General features: G+C 31.7%; 2 protein-coding genes across 2 annotated transcripts; one reads left to right on the top strand and one right to left on the bottom strand.

Moving 5' to 3' along the window:
• Positions 1-87: 87 nt before the first annotated feature.
• Positions 88-2295, top strand: LOC122519777 (39S ribosomal protein S30, mitochondrial). The gene is made up of 4 exons (XM_043639463.1): positions 88-614; positions 770-1362; positions 1440-1830; positions 1973-2295. Exons 1-4 carry the CDS (start codon positions 160-162, stop codon positions 2178-2180), a joined length of 1647 nt encoding a protein of 548 aa, XP_043495398.1. The 5' UTR covers positions 88-159; the 3' UTR covers positions 2181-2295.
• On the bottom strand, positions 2289-5890 carry LOC122519778 (lysosomal acid glucosylceramidase-like). The gene is made up of 8 exons (XM_043639464.1): positions 5564-5890; positions 4497-4571; positions 4079-4433; positions 3665-3930; positions 3145-3576; positions 2970-3049; positions 2598-2872; positions 2289-2511 (listed from the first exon to the last, which is right to left on the bottom strand). The coding sequence occupies exons 2-8, from the start codon at positions 4540-4542 to the stop codon at positions 2412-2414; spliced, it is 1554 nt and encodes a 517-aa protein (XP_043495399.1). The 5' UTR covers positions 4543-4571; positions 5564-5890; the 3' UTR covers positions 2289-2411.
• Between the last annotated feature and the right edge of the window lie 9430 nt (positions 5891-15320).

The following is a 15320-nucleotide window of genomic DNA, read 5'->3' as shown; positions in this document are numbered from 1 at the left end:
GTAAACTTAAGATAACATTATATTTATGAAAAATAGTATTCAAATGCGTAGTTAAATTGATTATTTATAATGAAAAGAAAATTGAGGTTATAATTTTGTATATGCATATTAATTTGATATAATTTTCATTTATTGTTGATACATTTATTTATAAACAAAATGTTTGTTCCTTTAAATTTACGACTGTTAAAACATACCGTGTCTGTTTTAAGACATGGTTCAAAGAAGTATTCGACAACTTTGTCCAATGAAAGTCAAATTGCAAGAGCTCCGGTTTATCCACCAATATTGGATATTTCTAGCAAAGCTAGGAGCAAGAGGAAGTGGGCAGAATGGCATGATGAAATTAAAAGACTTCAGACTGTTGAGGAAAAACTTTTTAAAATCAATATGCCACGTTATTACGGCTGGAAATCATTATTTTTGAATGAACATTTAATACCTTATAATTCTTTAGATCACGCTCAATATATTACAAGAACTTATGTTATTCAAGAACGTGGACTACCAGATTTTTATAATAATGTCATAACTAATGAAGAACTTGAATCTATTCTGAATAATATTAAAAGTACTATTGAAGACGTCATTGCATTTGAATACTCTAGTAGACAGTAAGTATTAAAAATAAGATTTTCAATTCATTTATGATGTAAGAGTATAATTATTTAATAATTAATTTAATTTTTTTATCTATCATATCATATATCTTGTAATATAATTTATATGCGATAAATTAACTTTAATAAAAATTGTTATCGCATTTCAGAAGGAAACACGAATTAAAGGAAGACCAATTAGAAAGTAAAGCAAAGATGGAAGAAGTTTTAGCAAACGCGGTGGTATATCAAATAAATAGAATATTACAATCAAATATTGTTACCATTAGACCGCATTTGTTGGAAGCTCAAACAGATTTTGAACCTCGTGTTGAAGCATTTTGGTTTGTTGGTGGAATAGATCCATCAGGATTAATAATGAGCGCAAGGAAAAGAAGTTGGAATAAACAATGCGTCGATGATCCAATAAATCTTCCTGTACAGTATTATGGCAAATCTATTCTTCACTTGCGACATGATTTTCCTCTAAATGAAATCATGTCTTTGAGCGAATGCGAAGATTCTTCTTTGACTGTTCCACAGTATAAGTTAGATCCCCGATCACTAGGATACGTTCTTAAGTATAAACATGCTACAAGTATACCAGGATTTTGGCCTGGTGATCCATGCGAATTTGGCCTTTTATCTTACCATAATTCTGGATATTTAGCTGAAAGAGTATGTGACGATAAAAGTGATGCTCTTCTTACGCAAGCCATCTTTGCTTCGTATAGTTGGTTATTATCGCAGGCCTGTTATCAAGGTATATTATTAAAAATATTTTATTGTTTATTATTATATATAAATTATCTCTTGATTTTAATTGTATTCATTTCATAGGTTTTTCTACATTTCATGATGTTACTTATCCATTAGTCAATCAAATGGCTATAACGAATGGCCAGTATTGGTCATTCTATGTTTATCAACTTAATACTACTCTATTGCATTCAGAGAATTCCGATGAAAATCCGAGACGCAATATATGTTGGGCTACAGATTCTGTTAAATTATTTGATAAAGTTGAGGGTGAAAAAGTTCATGGCTTGAACACTGATGTTCTTAAATCTTTAATTAAATTTTATGCTAATACTCCGATGAGAAAAGAAATTAACATGAAACCATATTTAGGAAATAGAGTTCAAAAAATAGCTGACATCGAATCTAACGTACGAAGAGATTGGTTGGAAAGATATTATAAACATCTTGTAACAAATAGACCACGTCATAGGTAAAGTTAGAATTTAATAATACAACGTAATAATTTATTTTAATTTTTTTTTTTTAAACGCGTGGGTAGATGTTTAGACACTAAAAACCATATATTACAATCAAGTTTAATCATATCTTTTCTTTTTTTATTTATTTCACAGACACGCACCAGAGATATACAATTGGCAAAAAATTTATGTTATTGATAATAAAATGTGTCCTATTATGAAAAAGAGACATCCGTTCGAATTTGGAATTGCTGTTACACGACGTAGATTGGATCAGCATGCATTAAAATGGATACCAAGACGTTTTAGACCGATTCCAACTAAGAAGTTTGGTAATTACGAACAGACACATTATCCATAAAGTTGAAATAATGTGTTGTCTCTTTCCTTTTGCCTTAAGATGTAAATAATATTTTACTTTAAGATTTTTCATATAAATATTACATATTATAGTAGAACTTTTAATATAATAGTTTTATTTTATGTAGTATAAACATAAATTTTTAAATATTACAATACAATGTATTTTAATTAATTCTATGCCCTTCATATATTTAGTAATCGTTATATCAGAGATCAACGAAATATTTATTTATTTATATATTATAGTGTTAATTGAATACGAACGTATTAAAATCGTAATGTCACCGTTTTTGGAATCTGTAATTATGATATTCTTATCCTCGGAGCTCCTAAAAGAAAAAAGAAAAAATATAATAAAATTAAGGATTGCAAAAAAGAGATGCAATTTTGATAGAGAATATTAAGATGTACATACATATTGTACAAAATAACTACGATCGTTTTCGAGGGAGTTTCGAAAGCGATAGTTTGGATATCTTTAGTTGTCGTGCTATCAATCCTTACAGAACCTCGTTCTACAAATCTACTGAAATGTTTGATCGCATAGTACATCGGTTGTTTGAAAAATTCATCATTTTCAGGATTTGTTATGATAGCTGCATCAACAAAATTTTTGATAACATTTGGACCACCATTTTTATTCAAGACGAGATTCCAATCAACCCATCCTCCTACCCAATGTCTTAAATTCTAAACAATTGATTGGAAGTAAAGAAATATAAAAAAAAAACCAGTTAACAAAATTTTCTATTAGTTCAATCCATAAAAAAGAAAATTCAAAGAATACCTCCATTATGTCCAGAATATAATTCTCTCCTCTTTTCCAAGATCCAAGCTGTACTTTCGGAACATCGTTAGTTTTGAAACCTAATAGAATTAAAACATAAAAGAATAATATGATGATAAAAGATTTCGAGGGGGGAATTCAGTTTATTTTAAATCTATTAAAAAAATCAATTTACCGTTGCTTGCTTCGGTTAATAGAAGATATTTATTTGGATACTTGTAATGAGTCGAGTCTAACAATGTTGTGGGAAAGTATTTGTCCATATACCAGTGTAAAGCTATGCCACTAATATAATCCAGTGCTTTTTTATTGGATGCAAGTAAATCGAAAAAACGTACTAATAAATATCTCTGATCATCTAAAGCTAGGATGGCCGTTTTATTGAATTCCGAACGAGCTAAAGTTGGCCCTAGATAATCAGCAATCCATTCTCCTAAAGTAAGTGGTGTCCATCCCATAGTAGATAGTAGGAATGAAGGTACTAACGAACTGGTAGGTTCATTTCCCGTTGAAATAGACCATATATCAACGCCGTAGCTTTTATATGATTGTAAAAATTTCAGATAATAATTGGCATACGTTTGATAATATTTTTTTATAAGTAAACCTGCAATTATGCGATAACGTTATCGAAAGGATTCTTCGAAAGAAAAGAAAAGAAAATAATTTACCTTAATAAATAATATAATATTTACTTGGGCCATTAAATTTGTCATTAGTTTTCATCCAAATCGGTGGACTCCAAACGGCTGCAGTTAATTTGAGATTAGGGGATATTTCTACAGCTCTTTTGATAAATGGTATTTTTAAATTTACATCTTCTTCGGCCAATTTAAAATGTTCGAGATATTTATCCGGTTCTGTTGTATCATCCAACGTATATTTTCTTACAGAAAAATCGCAACCACCGATTGGTAGACGACCAAAATTATATCTACTGCCATCTCGACCGAAATATGATCTAAACACACAGGATAACAGTATTCGTATTATTAACATTATTTTTATAATCAACGGTAATTTTGTTCAAATCATTTTCGTTAGGTAAATAAAAAAATATCTCGTATATATTTGTTAAAATAAAAATATCAAATTTCTTGATTACTCACTGCAGCAACATCTCCTGAGTTGGTTTACTCAAATTTTTCAAATTAATTCCTACCGAATCGGTAAATGCTCCGCCAAAACCTAGTATAGTTTGATATTTCTTATCTCTAGAAACATTTATGCCACTTGCCAAAATTTTTACGTAACTTTTCCAGTCGGCAATTGAATAATTAATATTTTTTTGAAAATATCCTTTGGAATAACTCAATCTAAGACCATCTTTACTGGAAACATATACTTGGTAGCTTCCTTCTTCCGGTTCTCCGATATCTGGTGTCGTGTCACAGTAAGTCGAATTACAAACGCACACGATACTATCGAAATCGAATTTTCGTGGCACGCACTCATTTGCTTTGGCTAAAATTCAATAAATTTAGGGTATAGAACCGATTTAACAATAATTTTACGATCGAAATTTACCTGTACAAATGAAAATTACGACGAAAAGAAGACTTGTTTTGTACATCGTAGTCAATTTTTTTTTCCGAAAATAATCTATGAAATAAAATAGAAGAAGAAAATATAGTATTATTCGTCAATCGTTGTTAAAGAAAAATAAATTTGTTCAATAGTTATGAAACATGAATATTTCTTCAATTCTTAGATCAAATCTCGTGTCTTGTAGGGTTAACTATTCATGGACGTTTGTCTACTTTCAGTTACCAAAGCTCTTTTATCATTTCAGTTGTATGTTTGCTATCAACCGCCATAGTAAAAACTATACTAATCTTATATTATATTAATTTTATCTTAATCTCTATTTTAAGTAATATTAGTTTATATAATTTGTACGAAAGAACATAAACTGCCGAGAAATTTATTACTATTACTATATTTCTATCAAATGGAGATAACGAAATCTATTATAAACAAAGGCTGTCGCTTTTTGGGGCAAAGGGATTAAATAGTTTCGTAGATATTTCGTAAACTTCGCAATAAAATTTTAACGAATTGTCTAAGTGTAATTAAGGATTTTCACTTTTTTTTTAAATATTCTAAAGATAATATTTTAAAATGGTAGAAACAAAGTTACCGAAAAAAATTTACCATGAAATTGAAAGTTACATATCTTAAATAAAAAAAATACTTCTAAAAAACACGTTTACATAAGTTCATTATTATAACGAAAATTTTACTTTGATCTCGCACATATCGAAAGAAATACAAATAAGAACAAATATTATTATAACAATTTAAAATAAAAAAAAGAAGAACAACGGATAGATTCGAAAAATTAAAAGTACCGCGCAAAATCAAATAAACACAAATATCTAAATATTGTTAGAGATAATTATATCTCGATCCTTTGTAAATAAATATTAATAATTAATCGTTGTAACATTTTAACAGGAGAGTAATAATTGATCAATCTATCAACTAATGTTGTATATTAATTCATTAGAAATTAATATTAATTATTGATATCTTGCATTTGATAAAATAAATGGGAATTGTGCCGATCGATCATATTCGTCATTATGTTTTACCTCTTTCTTTTTCTCTCTCTCTCTCTATCGTGCAATCCTAGTTGAGATGGGATGTTACGTAGAGAAGTCGACGAATTTGGAAGCAGAGAATGAGACCCAGCGGCACGGTAAAACTAGATACATTGCCATGAGCGAATACTGCGGATTCTACTTCCAATGGAACATTATGTATAATATGACGTAGTTGCATGGTCGACGTTTGTGCACATGCGCACACGCCTATTATCGTCTTTACTTTAACGATGCACATAATCTCTATAATTGTAAGAACAGAGTCTATTCGTTTTACATTATAATCTTATCTTAATATAGAGATATAGAAAAAAAAGGAAAGTTTGATTAGATATTAAAAATCTTATTATTTACGTATTGCGATATAATTATAATTATTTTTGGTTATTGCTGTTTTACATGCATATGCGTGTGTATACTTTTAAATTGACGTATTGAATATTTTAAGTTAACGATTAGCGTGACTGAATAATTGCCTAATTATTTGCCGTTATCGAGTGATTTTAATATGTTATTGATACACGTTACGAGTTTGTTGTGCTTTAAAAAGAATGTTATTATAGATTGTAAAAATGTTAATACAGTGTAACCTCGGTTTGCGAGCATAATTCCTTCCTCGACAGTATATCGTATATCAAAATGAATTATGTTATAAGAAATATAATAAAAATGATATCAAATACAAAATACTAAGTAAAAATTAAACAAATTAATCTGAATTTTATTGACTACAAATAGGCTTGTCGTTAAGAGTACATTTTTTCTGTATGTTTTGCATAATAATCGTAAACCAGTTTCTCGCAATCCAAGGTTTCACTTTATTATGTTAGTTTTTTTGATAGATTTTAATTGTTCTTTTGTAAAACTATAGAAATTTGTACCAATTATTATCGCTTAATTTTGCATGTACATTTATTACTAAAAATTCTAATTCTTCTCTATTTAAAAAAAAAATAAATAAAGTAATAAAATAATTCGTATTATATAATCATTTTATGTATCATTCATTTTTAATGATTATAATGATCTCGAGAATTTTCTTGGTTAAATAAAACAAATAACTATATTTTTTATAGAAAAGAAATGTAATTAATTTTGATAAATTATTAGAAAGACGAATAAATATTTCGATTCTAAAAGGGAATATATTTTCCGGACAAACATTTTTGTTGACATATGTAAAGTTGAATTTTCATAACGATCAAAGTCTGCGTGCATCGGAAATATTCATACTCAAAGTAGGACATATTATTCCTTAGCTGTTCTCCGAGATGCAATTTTCTTTTTCCCCTTTTCATCCCACTCTTATTCTCTCGTTCTTTCTTCTTCCCTCTGGAAGGACAAAAATCGTCGAGAATATATCGCCGTAGACAAAATGAAGGAGGATAAAAGATAAAGGTAAAGATTTGAAAAGTGACATATTCAATTTTCACAATGCTATATGTTCTTTTCAGTGGCCTACAACTTTCCCGTATTTTTATGTGTAAGTTATAGGTACGTACTGAAACGTATTTCCAATGGCGAATAAATTTTGATTACGTCACGAATGACGAATATCTACACATTATTCCCGTAATTATTATTATTATCATATGATTATTCAATTTTGTCAAGGTAAAAAAGATAAAAAAAATGTATTGCGCGATACAAAGTAAAGTTGACATATTTTCTTTATTTTTTCTTTTTTTTAAATATATTAAGTTCTTAAGTCTTTATTTTTTGTATCGATAGTTAATAGAAATAATGGCGGTGATCGTTAAAATCATTAGAATCTTTGTTGATAAATTGTTCAGTATGAATTTCATCATATGCAGGACAATAGGAAAGTCGGTAAGTTTTCAATTGTATCAAAATTTGTCGAAAATACGATAAAATAATGCGCGTATTGTATGCTCGAGTGGATTCGAGTATTTTCGCGCAACTGATTTCGATATAACCTCATTGCATCCAACTTTTACTCGAAAATTCTCTTCGAATTCGTGTAATTCATTTTTCATGCTTTTCCAACCAGAGATGTAAATTTTATGCTATTATTGAAATCGGTAGATCGAATCCCTTAACCGCAGGTGTTCAACGTGCGTTGCTCGAGCTTATCGTTTCTTGCACGTGCTGCTTTTCTATTATACGTACACAGTAAGAAGCAAAAAGAAAAAAAGACTCTTTAAAAACATTAAGATACTGATACAAAAGGTAATTACATGAATTATCTTATCCAATGTTTTTACGCAATTGTCTTCCAAAAAATAGAAAGATTCTAATTAAACAATTATTATCTTAATATCCAAATGTTAGTTTTTTTTAAATTCTTGCGATAACATTTCTGACATTAACGTTACAGTTATTATAATTTTTGTGAATTTTTTCTTGAATTTTGTTTATAAATATTCATTGTAAAAGTACACTTGTTATATCTTGTCTACACAGAACTGATAAAAACCCGAAAATATTAAGCGAACAAAAATTAGTTTTAATATAAGTAAAAAGTAAAAAAATGACTTGTAAATGTATTTATTATTATTATTATTATTATTAATATTTTTTTAATCGAAGGAAATAATTTATCTTCCGTAAAAAATAAAAAAAAAAAAGTAAATAAAAATTGTTATCGATTTATAAATTCTTTTTATTTATTTCCTTTATCTATCTTTCTTTTTCCGGTGTACGAATATTTGTGAAAAATATTAGTTAAAATGTTGGGCGGTTTGATGCTCTTCGACAATTTGGATCATTCATCTGTCAGCCGGTTGTCGTAAATATAGAAAAACAAAATCGAACATTAAAACATCAAATAAATATTTTCAAAACTCTTGCAATTGAACTCGTTTTATTATCACTATTATTATTATTACTATTGTTATAACCTTTTAGTTTGAAGAATTACAATTTGATGTGTCAGAGAGTATAAGTGGAACGGGCGGGCGAGGAATGATAGAAAATGTTTATGTTTCCGTTCATTACACGATTTCTAATTTGTAAACGGCGTACGTTTTAATCGAGAGAGATGGGGGAGGAGTAGGAGGAGAGGGGGGAGGGGGAGGAGGAGGAGTTGGGAGCACTCTATAAAACCTGAACCACCGATGTAAACTATAAACAGGGAAATGTGGCGAATTGCAGAGATTGTACGCAAGTATGGACGGGGTAAAAGGGGTGGATGATGAAGGGACGAAGAGGAGGGAATGGGGATATGTGGCGAAGTTGGTGTGGTAGTTAGGAAAATGGGGCAGTTTTGTGGGAAAATAAAATAGGTAATGGAGCTAGCAAGGCAGCTATGTAAAGCAGCTGCCAGTGACGGCTGCACGAATCACAGTAGTTATATACTTTTGTTATTATATTCTCTCGATTTCGACGAAAATTTATATTCGGTAAATGGTTTCTTTTCTTTTTACGTTCTTTTTCCTTCTCCTTTTTTTTTTTTTTATTTTTCGTCCCAATCAACTCTCCTCCCCCATTTTACATCCTCCATTTTTTTTATTCTATCTTTTAAATTTATTTTATTCAGATATACGTGTAGTTAGTTGATTGTAGTAGATTGTTGAGTTACCTGATGGTGCATAGGTATGGAATAATTTGATTTAATCATATATTTGTATGATATACATATATTTAGAGATGATTTGCTTTTTTTTTTTTATTAAAAAATGTTTCTCTAAAGTTTCGTTGTATTGCATAAACAATGAAACGAACCATTGTATAAATTAAATTAAATCGAAGGACCGGTGTTTCCCTTAGCACGATTCTCTTTCTCAGAAGTAAATATGAGAATTATTCATGCAAATTGTTCCAAGGAAAGTTTTTAATCAAAATTTGTAACCCCAAATTGTAACGAAGAATTCTAAAGTTTTGCCTCGATTTAAAATGATAATCAAATAGTGTTTCGAAGTTAGGTGTTTTATCGTTCGATACGTTCAAATAAATGTATATTTCATTAAAATAAATATCTTCCATGTTTTTTTCATTTATCCTATTTTCCATACGAAAATCAAGAAAAATTAAAAAGCAAAAGAAAGATAGAGAAAGAGAGAGAGAAATAGTACACAAAAATGATATATCATTATTTCCTAAAAAGATACCTTTTTTTTTGCCATGAATCTTCTTCCACCCTTAACGTCAACGCGAATAAAAAAAAAAAAAAAGTAAAAAAAAAAGAGAAAGAAAAAGCGTAGAAAGGATACAAAATGTGCGTTGAAAATGAAATTGGAAAAAGGATTCTGGCTTTAGTCAGTTTTAGAAGTCACAAAACATAAAACGTTTTAAGTGGTGATAGGAAAAGGGGGAGGGGGAGGGGGGAAGGAAGAGGTTTTTAAGGTAGGGATTTTAAAGGAGTATATGTAAGTACAAAGGAACGAAGGGAAGAAAGGAAACGCGTGCGACAACACAGCTGAAACGCAAGCCACGCTTCGTGGAAGGTACTCGACCGTTCGTTGGTGGCGTTCGTAAGAATAAGTGGCACTTTACTCTCTAGGCGAGGTGAAATTAAATTCAACCAAGATAAATGGCGCCGCTAAGCCAGAGCATCTACTACTACTACTACTACTACTACTCTCTCATTCTCTCATTCTCTCATTCTCATTCTCATTCTCATACTCGCATGCGGTAGCCTTCCTCATCGGGCACCCACGGGGTGTGAACATGTGAAATGTAAATTAGTTTAAATTAAGGCACGGGAACGGTCACGGCTACTATTAAATATATAAATACGTAGGTTATACGTATACCAACGTTTTTCCACGGTATATACAATTGAGAAAGAGAGAGAGAAAGAGAGAGAGAGGGAGGGATTGCGGGGGTGTGTGGGTGTGTGTTGTATGTGAAAGTGAGAGAGAAAGGAGAGTGGTTTTAATTAAATGAAAAAGTGTTCCCTTCTCACCAACGTGCAAACTGGACCGTTCGGCTAATCGTCCTAGTTGGTATTTCTACCACCCCCTCACCCTTTATTTCATTCTTCGATCCCTGTCGTCTAGCTCGGACGGTTAACATGCGATAATCGGCCGATTTATTAAACGAACAAATCGTTCTCTCTGCCACGAAATACGAATTTCATCAAGTCTCTCTCTCTCTCTCTCTATATCTCTTTCTCTATTTTTGTTTATTTTATTTCATCGTATAAAAAGTTGTATTATAACGGATATGAAAATTATTATTTCATGTAATAACTATGCAAATAGTGTATATGCGAAACGTCTTATCGATTATACATGTATTTTATGTTAGAGAAAAATTAACTTGTAAATTGAAAGCGATGCTATAAGATGGATGAGTAATGGATCTTGAAATTTTTCTTTTTATTTCAATTTTGCGGATAGAACACTTTCGTATGCTTAAATAATACGTGCTTGTTCGCGCGTGTAAGTAAGTAAGTAAGTAAGTAAGTAAGTAGTTCGGGGTTAGTTCGCTTTTGGACAATATGCTTCTACCTAATGCATCTCGATTAATTATTCTTCCTTGGAATATATCGTTGGTTTTCAACTTTAAAAAGTATCCGAGACATATTCGGTATTATCATCCATCGCTTACACCAAATGCAATTGAATTTAAACGTTTTGAATTGTATTTTGCCTTTTTCTTTTTTTTTAAATCACAATCGTTGAATTCTCTCTGTATTATTTACAAATTATTGACTAAATTAAGGACACGCGTATCATCTTTTTTTCTTCTTATTCTATTAAACGTATCGATCGATTAAAAAAAAGTATATTAAGGTAAGAATGTAAATGAGGTGAGATATTTCATAATTTTTTTTTTCGTGAATAACGAAATGCCAATCAGGGAAGAGAAACAATCATTGTTTCGTTTCTGACGATTAGCTTCGTTATCATGGCAAAATCATTTCAATGTTTCATACGTTTTACATTGCTTTTCAGATTTCCTTTTTCTATTCTTCGACGATTTTGAGTTATTAGTTTTGAAATTTCAACGTTCGCTTCTCCATCGATAAAAGGGGAATGTAACACACATATACACACACATATAAATATATGTATATATATATGTATAGCATCGTAGACGACATTACATGGTATACGGCTCGTTTGCTCGTTCAATTCGCACATGTTTCACCTTTACATACGTCGATTCTCGATGGTCATCATTCACGCGATATTAAAAAGTAATGTATGGATAGCGGTCGTGCTCCATGCACGTCGAACAATTTGATTTGTCGCGTAGCAACGCTTTCGTTCCTATCGAAACTCTTGCGTATACACATTTACGAATACCTACGACCAATATTTACTTAAGTGTGTATTACATGTATGCATGTATTAATGCATCGGTACAAAATTTTACGAAAATTTGACTCCAATTAATTACTTTTATTTTACTTTTTCACCAATTCATTTACTTAAGATAATATTAATGGTTGGATCGAAGAAGATTCTCTAACGAATGATCCAAATTAATTTATTTCTTTTCTTTTTAATCAGCATATGGTGTTAAAGGTACGAGTCATGGATTAAAAAAGTAACAACAAAATTATTTCTTTTTTAAATACAAAAATAAATCAATAAATTCTATAGGGGGATTTCATTGAAAATGTTCACATATTTTTATAAAGGTTTTTGAATAAATTAAAATATTAGTTATAAAATGATGAATTATTTAATAAATAATAATAATAATAATAATAGGCAAAAAATTCTCTTTGTTTTTAACGAATACGAGGATGAAAGAAGGAAAAGAATAAAGAAAATAACTGGCAATTATTCTTTAACCAATGGATAACTGCTCGTTACCCTTATAAACCTCACATTCATCTAATTATGGAATCTAATTTTAAGCTCGTTATAGGTAGGTAACTCGATTGGAATATAATGAAAAACTCTTTGTTGTTGAGATATTCATTGATCGTACATATGCGAGTAGAAAATGAATGTTTGAGTGATGGTGAGTGAGAGAAAGGAGAAGATAAATAGGTAGATGAAGGGAAATAGAAAAAGAAAGAAAGAGAGAGAGGGAGAGAGAGAGAGAGGGGGAGTGCATAATAGTGGAACGGATTTGCATAGAGGTGCAAATGAGAATGCATGGGAGTTTCTGCCTGGCGGATACGTTTTCGCGCTACCTTTTTAAAGCTTTAATCAGTCACAGAATTTGGAAGTGGGTAATTCACTTAATTAACCTTTCCCTTTATATTTCTTTGCACCCTCTCCCTTTCTTTCTTTTTCTTTCTTTCTTTATCTATCTATTTATCTATCTATCTATATATTTATTGATTTATCTATCCTTTTTGGTCATCTCCAATACACCTTTTAAATGACCATAGATACTTATAAGCATATAGACACACATGTATACAAAAATGAATACAGAAGAAGCGTATATGAAATACGGGTAATTGCAACGATTTTTTTCATCTCCTAGTAAAAAAAAAATTTTTTTACTAGGGAAAATTGATCTTCTGCTTTTTAACGAAGCATTTTTCTTTCTTCTTTTCTCTCTCTTTTCTTTTTTTTTATTATTTCTTTCTTTTTGTTTAAAAGATGGATCTCCATGCGATTTCCAACCATTGGTATTTTTAAAACGGGTTTGAATTATTCTCTACCTACATTCTTTTCTCTCTCTCTTTCTCTCTCTCTCCATTTCGTTCGAATTGATGTACCGATCCTATTCGATGTAATTGAACCTTCGCGAATCGTCTTGTCAATTACGATTGGTAATGACGTGCAACGAGAATGGGTTGTACCGGAAAGAAAGGATGAGGGGTTCTTTTCAATGCATATCTCTCTTTCTCTCTCTCTTTCTCCCTCCCTCCCTCTTTCCCATTTTCTTTCATTTTTCCTTTCTCTCCCCCCACCCCACTTCCTACCTTCTTTCCTTTCTTTCTTTTTTTTATACCTTCATTTCTTTTTTCAACTCGTATTACACGTTCAGGATCCTTTCTTTTCTTTTTCGTCCTGTCTCTTCTTCCTCCCCCTCCTCCTCCTCCTCCTCCTCCTCCACTTCTTCTTCCTTTTCCTTCTCATTCCCAGGGTTTCTTCGCATGACACCGTAATATTTCCCACTCACGTTTGGGATATGCATGAACTTTAAAAAGTGGCGCCATCGTGCTTACGGAATATTAAAATCATTCATATTTACCGGCCAGTAGAAGATACCCCCTCCCTGCTCCTCCCCCACCCCCTCCCCCTCCACACCGTAGGCGCGCGCTACTTTTGTACCTTTTTAAATTATTTTATCCATGCTTTTTCGTCCTCTCGGCACGTTAGCAATATGCTTCAACGTCGAGAACTTCATGGGGAAGTTCATGGTGGGCGGGAAGAGGGGGTGGGGTTGAAGGAAGGAGGAAGAAAAATAGGAGATGGAGGGAGGGAGCAGTGACGGGGTTATTTTTTCTTTTTTCTTCTTTATCATTCCCGCGTACTTACGTTATACGTGCGCACAGGTTAATGTACGTGTACACGCACGCACACACGCACGCACGCACGCACGCACATACATTTTCGAGAAGATGGAACATCTTGATAGGAAATAATTTCATTCCCATTCTATATTCCTACGGACAGATTTGCATCGATCGAAGGAGGGAGAGAGAGAGAGAGATCGAAAGAGAGAGAGAGAGAGAGAGAGAGAGAGAGTCTCTTCAAGTATCTTCGTTGTGCTACTATAACGACGATGTGAACGAGAAATGCGATAAGAAAAGAATTCTTTCTCTCTCTCTATTTTGTTCTTTTTCCACATTTTATCATTCTTCGGAATCTCATAAGAGGAAAGACGTAGGAATGATGGGAGAGATTTTTCCGTAAAATGTAAAAATTCTTTTGCCAAGATGATTGAGACGTAATACCGTTGTTTTACTAAATCGGTTTGACTGGTGCACTTTTTTAAGAACAGGAAGAACCATTGAAAACAAAAAAAATAGAATCAGAAAAATCAGAAAAATTCAAAATAAAAACTAAATATGAATAAATGAAAAAAGGAAGAACGAAATAAAATGAAAAAAAAAAAAAGGATGAAGTTGGAGAAATGCATTATAAGCGTAAAAAAAACATTTGTCATTCGACATAAAAACGAAGGCAAAGTTGGCTTTCATCGCTTCACGAAAAAGAAGAAGAGGAAGAGGAAGATGACGATGACGATGACAACGACGAGGATGAAGACGAGGACAACGAAACGAATCACGACTGTGTCTGATGGATCACCTTAATCGCGTTTTCGATCGTCGGTCTGTATATAAAATCGATTGTCAGAGCGTGACTAATGTGCCAGGCCAACCTTATTTCTTGCTGTCACGACGCATTAGTGGGGCTTGGACACTTTGAGTGCCTCTTTCAGAGTCCCTTGGGTTTACACACGAACTCACTTTGGCAACGGCATCCTCTCACTCTTCTCCTACGTTTCCTTTATACGTGTGTATACGTGTGTATCCGTGTGCGTGGAAAAAGGGGTGAGTTTGGGGACGGGGGATAGGATCGAACGGGGGAGGAGGAGGAGGAGGACTTCATCTATCGCTTCCTTTTCAGTTTTACCTACAAAGTTGCAACGAGTAACTGCATCCAATCGTTTTACTACCAAGTTGAAAATTATATTGGAAAAGTAACGTTAGAGAACTGAGATATCTTTTCCATTTCATCGTCAAATCACAAATTTTGTCTACAATTTCAAAACGCGTTCGATTGAGTTGAAAATTTATTTCGATGATAGTTCTTAGATCTGAAAATTTTCTAATCGTAAATTTGTTAATAACATTTTTCGTACGAATTTTTTCGCGACGACGTTTTATAATCGTTTCTTCTTCTTCTACTTTTTTCTT

Source organism: Polistes fuscatus, unplaced genomic scaffold (genome assembly GCF_010416935.1).
Source record: "Polistes fuscatus isolate 324 unplaced genomic scaffold, CU_Pfus_HIC Scaffold3, whole genome shotgun sequence".
Classification (NCBI taxonomy): domain Eukaryota; kingdom Metazoa; phylum Arthropoda; class Insecta; order Hymenoptera; family Vespidae; genus Polistes; species Polistes fuscatus.
This window is presented reverse-complemented; position numbering and strand designations above follow the sequence as displayed.